This window comes from Haliotis cracherodii, unplaced genomic scaffold (assembly GCF_022045235.1).
Source record: "Haliotis cracherodii isolate W230 unplaced genomic scaffold, xgHalCrac1.p SCAF_22, whole genome shotgun sequence".
NCBI classification, from domain to species: Eukaryota; Metazoa; Mollusca; class Gastropoda; order Lepetellida; family Haliotidae; genus Haliotis; species Haliotis cracherodii.
Window position 1 is genome coordinate 2,371,120 of NW_027266278.1, and position 20,520 is coordinate 2,391,639.

General features: G+C 42.2%; 1 protein-coding gene across 18 annotated transcripts in view; it reads left to right on the plus strand.

Moving 5' to 3' along the window:
• Positions 1-20,520, plus strand: part of LOC139471385 (basement membrane-specific heparan sulfate proteoglycan core protein-like) — a 231,766-nt gene that overhangs the window by 196,019 nt on the left and 15,227 nt on the right. For all 18 annotated transcript variants that reach the window (XM_071253730.1, XM_071253731.1, XM_071253735.1 and 15 more), the window contains 22 exons: positions 1,720-1,992; positions 3,753-3,859; positions 4,739-4,913; positions 5,821-6,105; positions 6,301-6,438; positions 7,148-7,288; positions 7,947-8,092; positions 8,662-8,785; positions 9,596-9,719; positions 10,163-10,320; positions 10,719-10,994; positions 11,703-11,810; positions 12,161-12,346; positions 12,790-13,050; positions 13,546-13,711; positions 14,505-14,602; positions 14,983-15,075; positions 15,631-15,810; positions 16,633-16,765; positions 17,381-17,508; positions 18,564-18,860; positions 19,695-19,844. In XM_071253730.1, the coding sequence (XP_071109831.1) occupies positions 1,720-1,992; positions 3,753-3,859; positions 4,739-4,913; positions 5,821-6,105; positions 6,301-6,438; positions 7,148-7,288; positions 7,947-8,092; positions 8,662-8,785; positions 9,596-9,719; positions 10,163-10,320; positions 10,719-10,994; positions 11,703-11,810; positions 12,161-12,346; positions 12,790-13,050; positions 13,546-13,711; positions 14,505-14,602; positions 14,983-15,075; positions 15,631-15,810; positions 16,633-16,765; positions 17,381-17,508; positions 18,564-18,860; positions 19,695-19,844 (3,747 nt within the window). The remainder of the gene's footprint in view (positions 1-1,719; positions 1,993-3,752; positions 3,860-4,738; positions 4,914-5,820; positions 6,106-6,300; positions 6,439-7,147; positions 7,289-7,946; positions 8,093-8,661; positions 8,786-9,595; positions 9,720-10,162; positions 10,321-10,718; positions 10,995-11,702; positions 11,811-12,160; positions 12,347-12,789; positions 13,051-13,545; positions 13,712-14,504; positions 14,603-14,982; positions 15,076-15,630; positions 15,811-16,632; positions 16,766-17,380; positions 17,509-18,563; positions 18,861-19,694; positions 19,845-20,520) is intronic.

The window sequence follows — 20,520 nt, forward strand, 5'->3', positions numbered from 1 at the left end:
TATCTTCACATCTGGCTACTGGTAAATGACCCTGTGTAAACTAGTAAACACTGCATCAAGACGACAATAACGGTTGTAAGTTTCCGGAGGAACATATGTAGTTGTCTTAATTGTCTTATGAAATTTTTTGAAGAAGCCTGTGAGATGCATAATGTGTTTTCTGCCAAATAGTAATTGCAAAATGAAGTGAAGGGCATGCTGCAATCTGATTGGTTGAAAACATTAGGCTTAAAAAAACAAAAGAATTGGTTCTCAGGCAATTCTTTTTGAAAATATAGTGCAGGCGTGCCGTGCCATTTATTTTTTTCATTTATTTTTTTTGGGGGGTGGGGGGTGGGGGTGGGGGGATGTTCAATCTAGTATGTAACCAAATAAACAATTGTGTAACCAGATAGACAGTTGTGAACAATCAGTCAGTGAAAGGGCCTCCCTACACACAGGTATTTCTTAATGAATAAAATACTGGAATACAGTATTTGACAAAAGGATTTTTTAATATTTTTTTTTAAAATGGAAATATAAATGAAACATGCTGCAAACTTTATGATGATGCAGCCGGTGCCTGAGAACCAATACTATTTTTTTTAGCCTTATTAAATGGGAATGTATCCCGGAAGTCTTTCTGACATTTTCTGTGTATAAGTGCTTGATTGAGTGTAGTCTAGAAAACAGTACTGGCACCTCATTGCTATAACTTGTGTTTCAGTGAACAGTTGCCAGGTCACAGCATTGAAACATCATAGCAAACTAGACTGATGTCATAGCATTGTGTCATATGACCTCACAGAAGTCTAGAGTGATGTCATAGCATTGTGTCATATGACCTCATAGAAGTCTAGAGTGATGTCATAGCATTGTGTCATATGACCTCATAGAAGTCTAGACTGATGTCATAGCATTGTGTCATATGACCTCATAGAAGTCTAGACTGATGTCATAGCATTGTGTCATATGACCTCATAGAAGTCTAGAGTGATGTCATAGCATTGTGTCATATGACCTCATAGAAGTCTAGAGTGATGTCATAGCATTGTGTCATATGACCTCATAGAAGTCTAGACTGATGTCATAGCATTGTGTCATATGACCTCATAGAAGTCTAGACTGATGTCATAGCATTGTGTCATATGACCTCATAGAAGTCTAGACTGATGTCATAGCATTGTGTCATATGGCCTCATAGAAGTCTAGACTGATGTCCTAGCATTGTGTCATATGACCTCATAGAAGTCTAGACTGATGTCATAGCATTGTGTCATATGACCTCATAGCAGTCTAGACTGATGTCATAGCATTGTGTCATTTGACCTCATAGAAGTCTAGACTGATGTCCTAGCATTGTGTCATATGACCTCATAGAAGTCTAGTGTGATGTCCTAGCATTGTGTCATATGACATCATAGAAGTCTAGAGTGATGTCATAGCATTGTGACATATGACATCATAGCAGTCTAGAGTGATGTCCTAGCATTGTGTCATATGACATCATAGAAGTCTAGAGTGATGTCATAGCATTGTGTCATATGACCTCATAGAAGTCTAGAGTGATGTCATAGCATTGTGACAAATGACATCATAGCAGTCTAGACTGATGTCATAGCATTGTGTCATATGACATCATAGCAGTCTAGAGTGATGTCCTAGCATTGTGTCATATGACATCATAGAAGTCTAGAGTGATGTCATAGCATTGTATCACTGCTGTTACGTGTGTTTCAGTGAACGGTCGCCCTCAGGTTGTGGTGACCCCCATCCGTCTGAGCGAGCCTCTTGGATCAACAGCAAGCTTCCAGTGCCAGGTGTCCGGACGTGGGCCCTTTAACGTCGTCTGGAGCAGACTTGATGGACGCCCAATGCCTGGGAAAGTCCGCACCAGTGCCAGATATCAGATGACGATACCCGACCTTGAATCATCAGATGGCGGCCGATATGTCTGTACTGCTACCAACAACTACGGCAGCGTGAGGGAGTTTGTGGAGTTGACAATCAGTGGTAAGGACAGACAAGGATGCTCTCACAACTAGGGTAAATCATCCTCAGTTAAGACTCCATTCCATCAGGATTATTCCCTGGACCTATTCACCACCATACCTATGTAAGGACAGACAAGGATGCTCTCACAACTAGGGTGAATCATCCTCAGTTAAGACTCCATTCCATCAGGATAATTCCCTGGACCTATTCACCACCATACCTATGTAAGGACAGACAAGGATGCTCTCACAACTAGGGTGAATCATCCTCAGTTAAGACTCCATTCCATCAGGATAATTCCCTGGACCTATTCACCACCATACCTATGTAAGGACAGACAAGGATGCTCTCACAACTAGGGTGAATCATCCTCAGTTAAGACTCCATTCCATCAGGATAATTCTAAAGCTATTCACCACCACCATACCGATTTTTAGATACCGGTTTAATAACATGACTTCCAATCCAACTTAATTGCTCTTTCACGATATCAGCATTACGCGATGTGACTTTTGCATACCCTCTCAAATACAACCTGAATGTCTTGTAACATAATGATTTTAATACTCAGGAAAAGATATCCCTTTATAACCATTGATACGATTAGATATACTGAAATGACAAGACTAACAGTAAGTCAAGTGTTACCACACAGTGTCTTTATTCTTATCACAATGTGCTGCATGTAATTTCCAAACTTTAAATGTTCTTCCTGCCTGAGATAAATGGTGCATCTCATGTCATGGATCTTTGATGTCACATGTGATGCGCTCCCGAGCATTGGTTCACACAACATGCCAGTATGTTTGTTTGCGCACCAAACCAATTTAATATCTCTTGAATATTAGTAATTCTTCATATATTTTAACCAACATGTTTGGTATTTGCATTTCTTTTGTTGGTGAGTATATACCGAGGGGTTCACTCGGACACACATGATGTGAATTACTAGTTTCAGCGTCCAATTTGTTAGTTTGTTGTTTAACTCCACTCTCAACAATAGTGATTGCGGCTTAAAGCACCACTCACTCACTCACTCAACAATAGTGAAAAGGGCAATAGGGTAGTATCGTGGTTAAAGTGTTGGCTTGTCACAATAAAACCAGGTTCTGTTCTCTAATGGTACAATGTAGGTCCATTCTGTGTGGGACCCGTAAAGATTCCTGGGTAGAATAGGTCTTCAGCAACCCATACTTGCCATAAAAGGCGACTATGCCTGTCATAAAAGGCGACTAACGGGATCGGGTGGTCAGGCTCGCTGACTTGGTTGATACATGTCATCGATCCCAATTGCGTGGATCGATGCTTATGATGTCAATCACTGGATTGTCTGGTCCAGACTCGATTATTTTACAGACCACCATCATATAGCTGGAATATTGTTGAGTGCGGCGTTAAACAACAAACAAACAAACAAATGTGGGTCCATTCTGTGTGGCCGCTGTCGTGACATGCCTGGAATATGTCCAAAAGTTGAAAAGGTGAAAACTCCTTTTCCAGGTTATGCCAGTCCAAAGATATGCATCTGTCATGTCAAGTACATAAGTGGATCAGAAAATACATTGACTTGCCTTTGCATGTGTTTGTGATGGGTGCCCCCAGTGGGGCAGGATACACTCACCATTCCGCTAACACCTGGTATCCTTAGTATTTAATAGTGATTCATAAACACATGCTCAAGATAAAGTAGGAATCGTACAATCGCCTGGGCTTTATGCAGAGGTTTCTATTGGATATGGAAAGGGTTTAGTCACTATATTTGCATATTGCCATTTCAGCGCCAACCAATCCTATCCGTGTCCGCATCGAAGAGCCCCGTGAAGTGGAGACGAGGATCGGAGCCAGCGTCAGGTTCATCTGCGTCGCCGTCTCCTACAACACTGAGGTGAGAGGACTATTTTACGGGCTCTGCACATTTTGAGTCAGAGGTTCTGGGATTTTGATGTTTTCCAACATTTGTAGTGGTTTTAGGTGTAGGATTTTGCATTTAACAAATAAAGCATGATTCCTGGAAAAACTCGAAACCTCCATCACTGCCATAAATCCTGTAGCTGTGTCCCCATCACACTGTGTTCACAGAAGTTCTTGTCACTGAGAACTAGCCATAATCAGTTGTGCTACAAATAGGACCTATTTTGCATTTAACACAAACAGCATGATTTGACTGTTGGGAAATAGGATAAAAAAATAGTTTTTTATTTCTGAGAGCAGATATTTTTGTGATTACAAAATGATACTAATTAAATGTTATGTGAGCAGACAGGTGAAATTTGCTTTCTTAAACTCTCTCTGATTGACTTATGTCCCTATTGGTGATTGGTAACTGATAAAACATTTGATAGATAATGTGCATCATTGTGTAAGGAAGAGAATTTATGGATGTCAACTTCTTTATTATGAGGAACACAACGTTGAGGAGTATATACTTAATCCTTCACCAGCTGAATACATTTAACAAGGCAAAAGAAACATTGTGTTCCTCATAATAAAGAAGTTGACATCCATAAATTCTTATCACTTCGAAATGTCTTTTGGAGCAGTAGGGTAGCCTAGTGGTTAAAGTGTTCGCTCGTCACTCAGAAGACCCGGTTTTGATTCCTGACATGGGTACAATGTGTGAAGCCCATTTCTGGTGTCCCCCGCCGTGATATTGCTCGAACATTGCTAAAAGCGGCTTAAAACCATACTCACACACACAAACTCTAAATGCTTTTCCAAGACTTGATCATTGTGTGGTTTCTAACTAATGGTGTTTGCTCGGTAGGCCAACTATATTCTGTCCTGGACCAAGAATGGTGCTGGTCTGCCAGAGAAGGCCATCGATCAGAATGGCGTTCTTGTTATCCCCAACGTCCAGCCTGAAGACGAGGGAACCTACACCTGTACTGGCTCCGACACCTATGGAGTTGATCGCGTCACCGCCATTGTCAGTCTGGCTGGTAAGGAGACTACATTTGGAAAGACCATTGCCCTGTTCCACAAAGCGATCTTAGCACTAAGGTGATTGTAAGTCCCATACTTTAACATAGGTTTACGATTATCGTAGCGCTAAGATTGCTTTGAGGAACGGGGCCCATGTTTGTGTCCACCATCCTTAAGTAAAGATGAGCTGGTAGGATAGACCAGTGGTTGGTGCAGTTGCTTGTCATACTGAAAAGGGGTTCTATTCCCAATACAGGAAGGATGTTATTTCCAGTGATTTTGCTGAACACTTTTTGGAGAGCGGCTCGTTCATTGTAACATTTGCAGATTTGAGTGACATCCTTCAGTAGCTGTATTTAAGAAAAAAACATCGAGTGGGAGTGTTTTATTGTAAGATGAACAATGACCGCAAGGCGCTTATTACTTATACGAGATATCAACATCATCTACAGCCTCTTTAAGGATGTTGAAGAGTTTAATAATGATGACTTCCTGAATAGAAGCTGACCTTGGAAATTTTGGAAATTTCCCTGTATATGTAGGGAGGGTTTCCCTTTATATGTAGGGGGGTTTCCCTGTATATGTTGGGAGGGTTTCCTTGTATATGTAGGGAGGGTTTCCTTGTATATGTAGCAAGGGTTTCCCTGTATATGTAGCAAGGGTTTCCCTGTATATGTAGTGAGAGTTTCCCTGTATATGTCGCAAGGGTTTCATTGTATATGTAGCAAGGGTTTCCCTGTGTATGTAGCAAGGGTTTCCCTGTATATGTAGCAAGGGTTTCCCTGTATATGTCGCAAGGGTTTCGCTGTATATGTAGAGGGGTTTTCCCTGTATATGTAGGGGGCATTTCCCTGTGTATGGAGGGGGGGTTCCCTGTATATCTAGTGAGAGTTTCACTGTATACGCCCCGTGTGCTGTTTCCAGGACGGGAAGAAGCTCCTGTAGCCAGAATTGAGCCCCGCTACCTGCAAGTCAATGTTGGAGACTCCATCGAATTCCGCTGTATCGCCGAGTCCAGTCCCCCCTCAACCATCGTCTGGACACGCGGAGAGAGTGGACCTCTGCCAGACTATGCCACGGTGGAGAACGGCATGTTCCGCATCGCTTCCGTACGGAAGAGCGATGAAGCTGAGTACTACTGTAAGGCAAGCAACCCCGCCGGCATGTCGACCGTCAGAACCATCTTATACGTCACCGGATCCGCTCCAGGTGAGACGCCACAGACTAATTGTAGTTTTCCGTTGTGTTGTTGTGTTATGTTGTGTGTTGTGTGAATAATATTTCAGAGCCACTTGCCATAATGTTAACTGGGGTTCATTGCAAGAACAGTTATGACGTGTTGTTTATTGGCAACGCCTCTTCACAAAAATGGATTCTTTTCAACAAGTTTGAATCATTTTTCAGAACCCGAAGTGACAATTGTGATCAGAAGAACACAGGTGACTGCAATTGTGGGAACCACGGTCAGCTTGGAATGTTACTCTCAGAATGGCGGTGATGTCATCCTTGTTTGGTCTCGGGAACGCCAGGGTCTCCCATCAGGTATGTTGTGTTGAGATCACGAGTCTGAGGTCAGGAGTCTGAGGTCAGGAGTCAGGAGTCTGAGGTCAGGAGTCTGAGGTCACGAGTACAAGGTGTCAAACTCATTAACCTAAACATTGTTCAGTAATGTATGATTTGATTTTGTGTGTCAGATACCACATGTCACTGATCATGAGCGATCAACCAGAGGCTAGTCATTTCTATATTATTTACAAGCTGCAGTGATATGACTGGAATATTGCCACCACCAGCAGCTTAAAGCAGTTCACTTTGTCACTGCACCATACAGCATCTCAGACCTGCATCTCCTCCTTCCACATCAGGGCGGTCGGGTAGTCTAGTGGTTAGGGCGTTCGCTCGTCACACCGAAAACCCGGGTTCGATTCCCGACATGGGTACAATGTGTGAAGCCCATTTCTGGTGTCCCCCGCCACGATATTGCTCTGGAATATTGCTAAAAGTGGCGTAAAAACATACTCACTCACTCCTTCCACATCAAGACGACACAACATAATCAAATTGAAACACAGTTCAAACCATTTCTTGTGTGTCTGATACCCACATATCACATATCATCAGTTATTATGCCGTCAGCCACTGGCTAGTCATTTCCATATTATTTGAAACACAGTTCAAACCATCTTTAAACCAAACTGACTTTATCTGCCATGATTTTGTGAATCATCTACAATTTGTATTTGCGCTGTAGGTTCCATCCAGGACAATGGGGTGTTGACTCTGCCCAATGTGCAGCCATCCTATGCCGGTACCTACATGTGTACTGGTACTACATCCACTGGCAAGACGGGCGTGGGACGCACCACCCTCACCATCGAAGCGAACGTTGAGAGTGAGTATGATATCTATGACTCTATTGCTGGTTGTTGAAGGAGACTTTGTTGACTGGGAGGTCAGACTCGACCCTGAGGCTTGGTTGATTCCTTGTCTTTGCACCCTGTAGGTATTTTTCCTGGTATGTAATGTTCTCCAGGAGTGGGTACCATTTGCGAAGCCCCCCGAAGAGTGGATACCATCTGAAAAGCACATAATTCCTTTGAATACCTTACCTCTATTATATCATTGCCATAAATTCCTGTTTTGGCTGTATAATCTTTGGATTTTTCAACAGACGTCCTCTTCATATCTAATAGTTGTGAGGAAAATCCTCTCCTTCGCACAAATGCAATTGTGCGTGGCAGGAAAACATTCATTCTTTTCTGTGTGTCCAGATGTTAACAATCAATAATTATTTACCACATCAAAACATATAAGGTTTATTAAGGTAAACTATGTATATAACGAACTGACTGATATTACAAAATGTTTTTGATCCTGTCCATTTACAGTATATATGCTGTATACATGCTTGTAACGCTGTATATATGCTCGTAACGAACTACGGTTATTACGAACTAAACTAAATAATGCCTTTCAGTTCGTTATGACTGTAGCTAATGTATTTCACACTGTAACCAAACTCACTGACTGACTGACTGGCTGTTCTCCAGGAGAGGCCCCCACCGTGTCTATCGAGGAGAAGATGCAAGTGATTCCATCCGGAACAACTGGCACAATCCGCTGTGTTGTCACTGGAATTCCCAAACCTACCATCACCTGGAAGCGGGCCCGAGGAGAACTCTCCAGCAACCACGTGGTAGGTACTGTGGGCTGATGTAGCATTGCCCAGGGTGTGAGAGCACCTGTCTTTGTACTGTAGGATTGAAAATACAAAACTGTAAGAGACAGAAAAGCATGAGGGCTGTAGGCCCTGGGGCTATTCCCGAACTTGAGGTTTTACATTTTCAAAACCACACCCCAGGAGGAGTGTTTTATCCAATCTAAATGCAAGAAAAAACAACAGAAAAAATAAGAAAACATCTGGATAGTGAAACAATTCAGTGCGTCACAGTATAAAGGGAATTTGATCAAAGCATGTGAGAGAAAGACCACATGCAGCATACACACAACCTGAAGTCATGACATGTAAAATTGAACAGCCTTTCATCACCTGCTAGAGCACCTATCTTTGTATGGTAGAGTTGTGTAGCACGGCAGAAGGGCTGATAGTGTGGTGATGGTGGCCAAGGGAGAACGAGCGACGTGGAAGGTGACAGGGAAAATGGCAATCCAGCTCCAGTACCAGTTACACCCTATATTTCATGTCCCACTTGAGTAGCAATATTGAGTCACTTGTCCATTTACTTCTCATTGTGTTGTATCCAGGTCAGCCAAAATGGAGAAATCCTGAGAATCACCCAGGCAACAATGGCTGATCGGGGAGTTTACATCTGTCTTGCCGAGAGTGTTTCTGGCAGAGCGATGGCCTCCGCTATGATTGATGTTGAACGTAAGTATATTGCACTAGTTATGGAAAAGTGGTGTTCTTGTAGTTACATGTATGGAGAAAGACCAGTCATGACCCACTAGCACAGACTAGAGTAAGTTTTTGTTAAAATATGGGAGTTACAACGGTCCTAGCACTAAGACAATTGTTAGTCTATGTTAAAGTATGGGAGTTACAACGGTCCTAGCACTAAGACAATTGTTAGTCTATGTTAAAGTATGGGAGTTACGATTGACCTTCCACTGAGACAATTGTTAGTCTATGGTAAAGTAGGGGAGTTACGATTGACCTTCCACTGAGACAATTGTTAGTCTATGGTAAAGTAGGGGAGTTACGATGGTCAAACCGTTACGCTCACTTTGTGAAAGTGGGCCTGGTAAAGTGCTTCCTGTGGCGCTAATAGAGATTATTAGCACTGTGTTCCACTACATATCATATATTAGAAATATAAATGGTGTCGCCTGAGCCTTAACAACACTACCAATATGATATGTACAAGACAATAACAAGAAAAAATAACGAATGAAAAAAGTTCTCGTCAGAAATAAGCACGGCTTAGATGTTTTAGGATCGTACATATTCTGCCAAGACTTTGGAAAATACTCTCTCTTTTTTGAAATCCCTTTTTTCTTTTTTTTTCTTTTTTTTTCTTTTTTTTTCTTTTTTTTTAAAATACTTGATTTTGATTGGTCAATCAGAGCAATTTGCTTTATTGCAAAGTTACAGTAGAAACTTTATCAATCTTATATTAGATTGCCGAATGATGCACTTCAATATTGATATTTGTACTAAGCAAGCACCTGTTTCTGTTAGGTCGGGACATGCCAGTGGTGGAGCTGTACCCAGCCAATAGTGTGACAGTCAGACGTGGAGGCAGCGCCCTCTTCCAGTGCCGCGTCACCGGCGGAACCCCATCACCGACAATCACATGGACAAGGTACATCACCACAATGTGGCACATCTAGTCAACTAGTCAGATGAACTGGGCAAAATATTATCTTGGGATTCTATTAATATTATATATGCAAGTGGAAAAAAGTACATGCATAAGTGTGATAGAGGTTTTAGGGCTTGTTAATGTCAACATTAAACTGAGTGTTTTGTCTTGTTCACAGCAATCTGAAGAATTTAGCTGATACTGTAGTTGGTCATTAAAAATCTGCATAAATATGTAAGACGTATGAAGGATTTGTCAATATCAAAATTTTAAATTTCATAAACAAATTTACATATTTGCACCACAATAAGACATAGTTTGGTTGCGTGGGGAAATGTGTTAATGAAATGTCTCATTTTTGTGGTCCCAGATGGAGATTAGCCTTGCCCACAAGAAACAAAATACCTAAATTGAGATAAAATAATATATTTTTCTATGGCCAGAGTTGGAGATGAGCCTTTCACATCAACAACCGACATTATGGAGGAGAACGGAGTGATTATGTTCAAGGGAGTGACTGGTGACGAACAGGGCTCCTATGTGTGTACTGCCACCAACGCCATGGGAACAGTCACCGCAACAGCCACTCTCAGGATTGAAGGTCAGTACATAGAGACTGGAGTAATATTGGGTCACGGGTAGCAGAGTTGCTTCCCTTATGCATGCCAGGAACCTATGATGGTCAATATATGCCGACGGTCTGTAAATAATTGAGTCTGGACCAGACAATCCATTGATTGACATCATGAGCACTGATCCAAGCAATTGGGATACGATGAAATGCATCTACCAAGTCAGCGAGTTGACCAGATGGATCGGGTAGCCAGACTTGGTGACTTGGTTGACCATCATTGTGCGTCATTGACCCTGATTGTCTGGTCCAGACTTGATTATATACAACCTCCGTCATAGAGCTTGAAATTTCTGAGTGCGAGTTGCACAACAAACATGTCCAAGCTGTTGGAAGTTACAAATGTACTGTGTCCTCCATTGTTGCAGGACCTCCCAAGGTTTCCATCTCGCCAAGCCGCAAAGTGACGTCACTGGAAGGTGATCGGGTCACCCTGGAGTGTACCGGTGAAGGCGAGCCGACGCCCAATGTGTTCTGGCGTAGTGATACCCGCAGGAGGAGTGATGTTCTCCCAGAAGCTTCATATGAAGACGAGGGATCCGCACGACTCATCTTCGATTCTGTGGCCAAGGCTGATGAAGGCAGATATATCTGTATCGCCACCAATGAACGTGGTCGGGATGAGGCATCAGTAGACCTGACAGGTAGGGCAGTGGTTGAACTCGGGTTTCCATCGGCACAACCGAAGTCACTGGTAGACCTTCAGTTAAGACGTTAATGATAATGACTGGCATGTCAAAGATCATCAGTAGTCAGACAGAAAGTGACTAATCCTTTACTTATTTAAGACAATGTAGTGCTGGAGAAAATACAGAAATGGTCCACATAATGAAAATATAAGTTATTGAATTGGTCTTGGAATGTTCTTGAAATATTCTTTGGATGTTCTTGAAATATTCTTTGGATGTTCTTGGAATATTCATGAAATGTTACTAGAATACTCTTGGAATGTAATTGCATCCCTTGGGCACGCCAGAAACCTATGATTGTGGGTTCGAATCCAGGTTCGCCCCGATTATGTTTCTAGGTTTGTCAGCACCATACCCGTGCTCGTGGGTTTCACCGAAGTGGTAAACGTCTGGGACCTGCATCACTTCGGGCTTTCCTCCCACATTAAGCTGACACGCCGCGATATAATTGGAATACTGTTAAAAGCGGCGTTAAACCCAACTCACTCACTCACTCACTCTTGGAATGTTCTTGAAAAATTCTGGGATGTTCTTGGAATATTCATGGAATGTTCTTGGAATAGTTTTGGATTGTTCTTCGTATTTAGAAAGTGAGGAATATATGCCCTCAGTACATGTTCAGTGCTCAAAGAATGTTGTATGAACATTCTCGTTTACTTTCAGTTATCACCGACGGCGGCCCCCGAACTGGTGTTACTGTGGACATCCAAGGGCCTGAGCAGATGTCTCTAGTTGCCGGACAGTCCGTGGAACTTACCTGTTCTGCCCAAGGTAGGATCTAACACAGCTTTCTCTGATAATGCCCCGATGTGTACTGAGGTGGGCTGTGCTTCACTGTGTCCCCGTAATTACAGCAATCAACAGCTGTGAGACGAGTGTTCATGACGGAATACGAATCTGGTGTTTGACAGGGAGCTAATGGAAATTAAAATGTTAGCTAAATTTATTTTTTCATTTTTCTTTTAAATGATTTTGAAGTGGCAGCACTGCTTTTTGTGACACCATTTCAACAATTCAAGTTTCTCCGGACTCAAAGCTGGCTGAAATCTCTCCTTGACGTGTTTAAGGTTAGGTCCCACCTGGAGACAAGTTTCTTCATCTCTTGTATTTTAATGTTCTAGGACTCCAGTCTCCAGTGATCAGATGGCGTCGTCCTGGCAACCAGCATCTCCCTCCAAACCACTCCATCCGTCAGGGTGTGTTGTACATCCCTCAGATCACCCCCGAGTACCAGGGAGAGTATGTGTGCGTCGTCACCGGTGGTGCCGGATCCCAGTATTCCAAATCTGTTATCCTCATCGTGTCAGGTAGGTTGTCTTGGAGCTCCCTGTTTGTTGTTGATAAAGTCAGTCACCATGCCTGAGTGTGTCTTTTTAAGCCATTCTGGGAAGCTGTATCAGAGATGTATTACCTTACCATTTCCAGTGACGCCATTATGTTAAGCCATTCCAGGAACCAGTATCAAGGATGGATTATATTACCATTTGCAGTGATGCCATTATATAAGGCTATTCCAGGAACCAGTATCAGAGATGTATTACCTTACCATTTCCATTGATGCCAGTATATTAAGCCATTCCAGGAAGCACTTTCAGAGATGTTTTACCTTACCATTTCCAGTGATGCCATTATTTTAAGCCATTCCAGGCACTAGTATCAGAGATGTATAACCTTACCATTTCCAGTGATGCCAGTATATTAAGCCATTCCAGGAAGCGCTCTGAGAGATGTTTTACCTTACCATTTCCAGTGACGCCCCGTCTGACCATCACTCCCTCCGTGGTGGCGACAAGGCCCGGCCAGACTGTACGCCTCAACTGCCAGCCAGGTGGTAGTGGACCGTTCCAGATTGAGTGGACCAAGGTCAATGGGGTCCTGTCTCCAACTGCCATCGAGCGTGATGGAGTCCTGGAAATCCGTGGCGTAACGGCAGCAGATGCTGGTCAGTACAGATGCATCGCCACCAACAACGCAGGCAGCTCGGAAGGCTACGCCAGCATCGAGATATCTGGTAGGTCGAACTGTCAGGCTCGGGATATGCATGTTTCTTTTACTGTTCTCGCAACTCAGTGTTCATTGAATGTAGGCTTCTGTTGTTTTCAAGACATTTGGATTCAAAAGTAACAATGATGTGATCAAGATACTTTATTGTATTTAATCCTCTGGCCCATATGCTAAAACCATATGCATGCACTTGTACAATTGTTTACAAATATTTGTCAATTTGTTGTCAACAGTTTTTGTTCTCAATGGCCGACAATGACAAATAGATATGGCAAGTTAAGATTGAATAAGTGAATTATCTGAAAGTGGAGGGTTTTATGTTGAAAGTTTGATTGTTAAAGAAATTTTGCATTGTAATTACTTAACGCAAACGTCTATTCAGGGATTTACTGTATTCACATCTAGAACCTACATCAATAATTATAGATTTCAGTATTGTAATAAAATGGAAGCTGCCTTTATGCAAACCTCTGTTATTAGCTTCCCTGTTTTTCCATTCCAGTGCCTCCTACAGTTGTGGTTTCTCCCAAGAATGAGCAGATAGCTGCTGGGCGCACGGTGGAGCTTCGATGTGACGTGACAGGATCGCCGCCGCCCCAGGTCCGCTGGGAGAAGGACATGGGCGGACAGCTTCCTGTCCAGCACCAGATCAGGAATGGAGTGCTCACGTATGTACACATCAACTCCTGATTTAAGGTCCACTCTCTCTGGAAAATCAGTGGACTGTGATAAATATCTACATATCTGAATGTTTTAAACTTTATATTTATCACTGATTTCATTACTAACTTACTACACTTCTAATATCCCTTAATATACAGTCAAGAGGTGAATTTACAACACAAAGAATAGATTCATAATAAATGTTCTTGCTTAACAACTTCCCATCTTGTGATGCGATCAGTTTGGCTTTATACAATGAATCAGAGACCAATGTAAGGCTGTACTTAGGCTAAAAATGATTATATTCTTGGTTCCCAGGCACCACCCGCATCATTATAAAGATCGCCACACGTTTCGTTTTTATTTCTATTTTTTTTTTAAATCATTCTAATACTTAAAAACAATGTGATCCAATATAGTACACAGTTACTTCCCTTTACTGCACATCTTGTGTTATGGTCATGGCAGCAATAGCAGTTTGTATGTTTGTTTATGTAGGGAGGCCCGCCCGCCTGCACAATATTTTAAAAAGTCAACTTGTCCGTGTTTTCTAGTTGTCCGTCCTCCTTGACCAGATTCGACTATGTGTTGATGCACAAACTTAAAGCTGTTTGGAAAATTTTCATGTTATGCTGTGAGATTATCACTGAATCATTTGACCTCCATTTGGTACAATACTTTGTGTCAGACATTCCTCTCTCTTATTACCTGCGTAAACATTTCTTATGTAAATATTTATTGTTATTGTATGTTATCGGTATGTGATACGTCCTATATCACCCATGCTTTCTGCTGCAGCATCTACAATGTCGCAGAGGAGGATTCTGGTCGCTACATCTGTACCGCCTCCAACGAGGCCGGCAGCAACAGGGACTACACCTACCTCCGTGTCCAGGGTCAGTCCATCTCTCCTGCCATGCTTGTAGTCGTATAATAATTTGCTCACAATCACCAGCATCCAGAGGAATGGTGTAGATCCTGCTGGGGAACCATGCAGGCAGCAGATGGACCATACTCCCCATGGACCATTGTATTGTGGCCGAACTTTGGTAGCCGATATTCTATAGCCCTATTTTAAAATCAGTTTTGATGTCCCCCAACTAGTTTTAATAAATCTATGACCAATTACTTGTTATTACACTTTGATGACAGGTTTTTAAAAATAATATTGATGTAAACTTGTTCAAGTCGCACTATGTCTGAAATAATGCTGACGTGACTTTAAATTTTAACTTGCTCATTGACATTCCTTCTGACTATGATTATGTACCAATAGGAGGTCCTGGCATCGTCCCGGGCGGAACAGGCCAGAGCAGCGTACAGACTGTCAACGTGGGCGACAGAGTGGACTTCGAGTGCCTTGTGTCAGGTAGGTGGAGGAGTCTCCGGTCCGTGGGTCCAGAGTACGGGCACACACACACACACACACACACACGCACACACACACGCACACACAGACACGCACACACACACACAGACACACACACACACACACACACGGAAATTGTATACTAAACAAAGCATCTGATGACACCATGCCTCACTTATTTGGTAATATATTTTCAACAAGATTACATGATTTCTGTGAATGAATTGCCAAATCACAAAATGCACCCTTCTTTTTCAAGAACACAGTTTCTCAGCTTGTTACATCTTCTTGTCATTATTCTCTGACAAGTTGATTGTTCCTCATGCTATCAAACACTGTTTACGTGGCCCACTACTTGATTACAGGCTGATTCACGTTCTTTAAAAAATGCTTTTGTATTATGGATATGTATTTTTGTTTCTCAAATTAATAAAATTGTGTCCTTTTAAATGTTGATTTTTACCAAAATTTGAATTGTAACCTGGGAATACGGAATTAGTAAATGAATATTCCTGATATCTTGTCATTAGTTTGATAGTGTGAACGTTTGTCCAGGCACACCGAAGCCAATGGTGAAATGGTCTAAGGTGGAGGGAGCCCTTCCAGCAAGCGCCGTTATCGGTGAGGGCATCCTCATCGTCCCAGAAGTCCGCCCCGAGGATGCTGGCACGTATGTGTGCACTGCAACCAATGAAGCCGGCACCGTGCAGAGTAAAGTACAGCTGTTTGTCAGAGGTGAGTAAAAGGAACAGTGTGGTTATATAGGAGTTATTACTCCAAGCTTTTTCGGGGTGGTGGGGTAGCCTAGTGGTTAAGGCGTTGGCTCCGCTCGCCGAAGACCCAGGTTCAATTTCTGACATGGGTACAATACGTGAAGCCCATTTTTTGCTAAAAGGGTGTAAAACTGTACTCACTCACTCCATGGGAATATCACAGTTTTTTCCCTTTAGTGCATTATAATATGTGATGTTTCATAGTTACCCCAGGACCAAGTTAATATAACCGAGTTCCATGTTTTGTTCAGCCAGGAACAAGGATTTGCATCTAACAATGCAGCCTGTATTCTCTCCTGAACAGACACCTCCGTGGTCTAGTGGTAGAGCGTCAGCCCGGAGAGCGGAAGGTCCGGGGTTCAATCTCGGCCGCGTCATACCAAAAGACGTTAAAAGATGGTACTTGTTGTTGCCCTGTCTGGTGCTCGGCATTAAGGGGCTAAAACAAGGACTGGTCGGCTCGGAGTCAGTATACTGTGTCTGAATGGGGTATTCATGTTAAACTGCGGCATGGTATCTCAGTGAGCTAGCACTATAAATCAGGATCAGTCCGGACTAGTACAAGCAGCCACACAAACACACACACACACGTACATGCACGTCGCTTTATAAGTGCAATAATCTTGGACGCGATGTTAAACCCCATTTATATATACAAGTGTATACAAGGTTATAATACCCCCTCGCTATGTTTGCTCTATCACACATACAACATGGCTTATATCATTGGATAGGAGCAATGCGTTTACACCTCACATATTGTATATGTCATCTTTTTCCCCAGCTCGCCCAGTGATATCGGTTCCACAAGATATCAACACAGCAGCCCTGGGAGGCCCCGCCTCTCTGTCATGTGATGCTCAGGGATACCCCAACCCGTCCGTCACCTGGACGAAGCAGGAGGGTGATTTGCCCAGGTAGGTCATGGGCAGATCACAGGGGTTATCTAGGGTTGCAAGCTCAATGTCCTTGCAGGCAGCCTGAGAAAAATTATGGTTTTATTTTTCATTGTTTGGATTTTTTCTCATTCTCATTTTTTTAATTTTATAGTTATTTTTACATAGCATTCTGTGGAAAAATGGTAACTTAAGCATTAGCCTCTCCCTCAATACTGGTCCTGTAATAAGAGTACCGTATTTGGCATAATAAGTGCCCAGGCCGCCCTCAAAATTAGGAATAGGGAGCTCTTATTGTTAATATTATTTTGGTGAAAGAGTTGAAAGATCGTAAATTTCTTGGTTTATGCGGACAGCCTTTAATGATAGAAAAGAAAAGTCTGTGCGTATTATACACGACAGATATATTTTTCCAGAATTTAATTGCCCGTTCTTGAAGGTGCATTTAAAACACAAGTGTGTATTATACATGAATAAATAAGTCTTGTGCACATTGATCAGTCGGAAGGGTGCTATTGGACTAGTGATAAATCCCTGGATAATGCATTCTTTGCCATCGTTTAGTTGTTTCTTGGGCAGAATAATATACTGAAGCAATGGATAATTTCTGAACTAGTAAATGTGCTTTGTGAACAGAGAACACACGATCACAGACGGTGAGCTGAAAATCCCCCGAGTACGAGAAGAGGACGGAGGCACCTACATGTGCCAGGCTGCAAACAGATACGGAACTGCTCAAATTCCAGTGGTCCTCATTGTTGGTGGTAAGTCTTGCCCAGCCAATAGAATCTTAGGGGGCAGTGGGGTAGCCTAGTAGTTAAAGCGTTCGCTCGTCAGGCTGAAGGCCTGGGCTCGATTCCCCACATGTGTACAATGTGAGAAACCCAATTTCTGGTGTCCCCCACCGTTATATTGCTGGAATATTGCTTAAAGCGGCATAAAACCATGCTAACATGTTACTATTAATCTGAACCCTGAGTAACTTATGCATGCGTGAAGTAAGGATTCATAGCATCTTATTTCTTATTCAGGAACATACTTGAGAAGATATGTTTTTGTTTCTAGTTGACTCTTTGTGATCACAGCTTTGTATTTTATGATATGATTGATTGACCTTTAATGTCATAGTCTTCTTGTATGTTACAAACAAACCATGAAAGAAACCTAGAAACATATATTTTACTCCACAGGGAGCTGAGAATAGAATTTGCCATTGCATAGATCCCTTGATGGGCCTCGTCACGATATGGCTGAAATATTGTCGATGTGACGTTAAGCATTAACTCACTCACACTCACTTGATCGGCATTTCTGAAAATATCTGTGATGTAAGCAGGCATTGTGTGGAATAATCCCAATACAGATCTACCCTTTATGTAATTGTGATGTACCGTATTTGACGTAATGAGTGCCCAGGGTGCTCTCAAAATTAGAAATAGGAGGCACTTATTAGAATATAATTGTGATGAGAAAAAACCCAGAGCTTAAAGATTGTACATTTTCTGGTTTATGCTGATAGCCTGAAATGGTACAAAAGAAAAGTTGGTGCGTATTATACACAACAGACATAATTAAGGGTACATATAACACAGGAGTGCGTATTATACACGAATAAATAAGTCTTTTGTACATTGATCAATCGGAAGGGGTGATAATTGGGACTGTTCACTAGCCAATATATTAGCAAATATCACAGTGGGCACTTATTAGAGCAGGGCTCTTATTACGTTGAATAAGGTAATTGAAGCTGTCAAACAATTTTGATGATGTTGATAAGTTGTCCCCTGACTAGTATTTAAATGTTCTTTGTATGTTTCAGCACTGGTTCCATACTTCCCCCAGAATCCCGTCTCCTACATGAGCTACCAGCCTCTCCAGGATGTGTACCTCAACTTCGACATCGTCATGTCTTTCCGCCCTGAGGCAACCGATGGCATGCTCATGTATAACGGCCAATATAACACTGGCATTGGAGACTTCATGTGCTTCGGTCTGAACGGCGCCTACCCAGAGTTCCGCTTCGATGTGGGCTCAGGTCCTGCTATTATCCGTGGCAACAACCCTGTTCAGATGAACACATGGAACACCGTGCAGTTCAAGAGAGACAGGAAGAATGGTAGTGAACCAATACAATATCATATATACTATTCACCAACAACTAATTACTTCGTATATCTCCACACAAGTTTAATTTTTCCAAAGCAAGCGGGAAACATTTTTTTTCTTTTTTTAATATTTTTTTTCCAATGTTTTTATATATTTGTATGTATTTGGGGGAGGGGGGTAGAGATTTGACAGCGTCACTCATTTTATCTTTGATAATTGGCTTTATCTATGATGATTTTCTGTCTATGTGATGATAGATCATCTCTTAGACAATTGGCTTTGTCTGTGGTGATTCATCGTATCCATAGTGTTTGACTTTACCTGTTATGATTAACTTGATCTGTAAAGATTGAGTTACCGGTGATGATTGATCTGTAATGGTTGAACTCATCTGTAACAATTGAATTACCTGTCATGATTGAATTACCTGTGATGACTGACCTCATCTGGGATGATTGACTTAATCTGTAATGATTGACTTCATACCTGTGATTGAATTACCTTTAATGATTGACTTAATCTGTAATGATACACCACATCTGTAACAATTGAATAACCTTTAATGATTGACTTGATCTGTGATGATAGACCTCATCTGTAACAATTGAATAACCTTTAATGATTGACTTAATCTGTAATGATAGACCTCATCTGTAACAATTGAATAACCTTTAATGATTGACTTAATCTGTGATGATAGACCTCATCTGTAACAATTGAATAACCGTTAATGATTGACTTAATCTGTGATGATTGACCTCATCTAGGATGATTGACCTCATCTGGGATGAGTGGTGTGATGTCGTTATCTGTGAATTGCTGATGATTGTCAACTCTCCTCCAGGCACAATGATTGTAAACGACGAGCCGGCCTACTATGGTGAAGCTCCAGGGCGCTTTGAGGGGCTGGACCTCTTGGAGAACATGTACGTTGGCGGTGTGCCAAACTTCCAGAGCATCCCCAGGGCAGCTGGATTCTCCAAGGGATTTGTGGGTAAGGGAGTGGTCGGTCATTTGATAGCAGTTGGCCTTGTACGGGAGTGGTCGGTCATTTGATAGCAGTTGACCTTGTAAGGGAGTGGTCGGTCATTTGATAGCAGTTGGCCTTGTTAGGGAGTGGTCGGCCATTTGATAGCAGTTGGCCTTGTAAAGGAGTGGTCGGTCATTTGATAGCAGTTGGCCTTGAAAGGGAGTGGTCGGTCATTTGACAGCAGTTGACCTTGTAAGGGAGTGGTCGGTCATTTGATAGCAGTTAGCCTTGTACGGGAGTGGTCGGTCATTTGATAGCAGTTGGCCTTGTAAGGGAGTGGTCGGTCATTTGATAGCAGTTGGCCTTGTACGGGAGTGGTCGGTCACTTAATTGATAGCAGTTGACCTTGTAAGGGAGTGGTCGGCCACTGTACATCTGTTGGCCTTACTAGTGAGTGTAAATACAGGACACTAATTATAGATAGCATCTTCGTTTATTCTTTTTCACAATGTTTCAGAGCTACTTCCTGCTCCGTCATCACGTGAATGAATCATCATCATTCTCCTGATGAAGGAGTAGGGAGTAGCTCTGAAACATCGTGACAAAGAATAACAGAAGTTGATGGTGTCATTATTTATGTTCTACCAACTTCTAAATGCCTAGCAAGGACTTTTTAAAGAGTGGTCGGACATTATGAAAC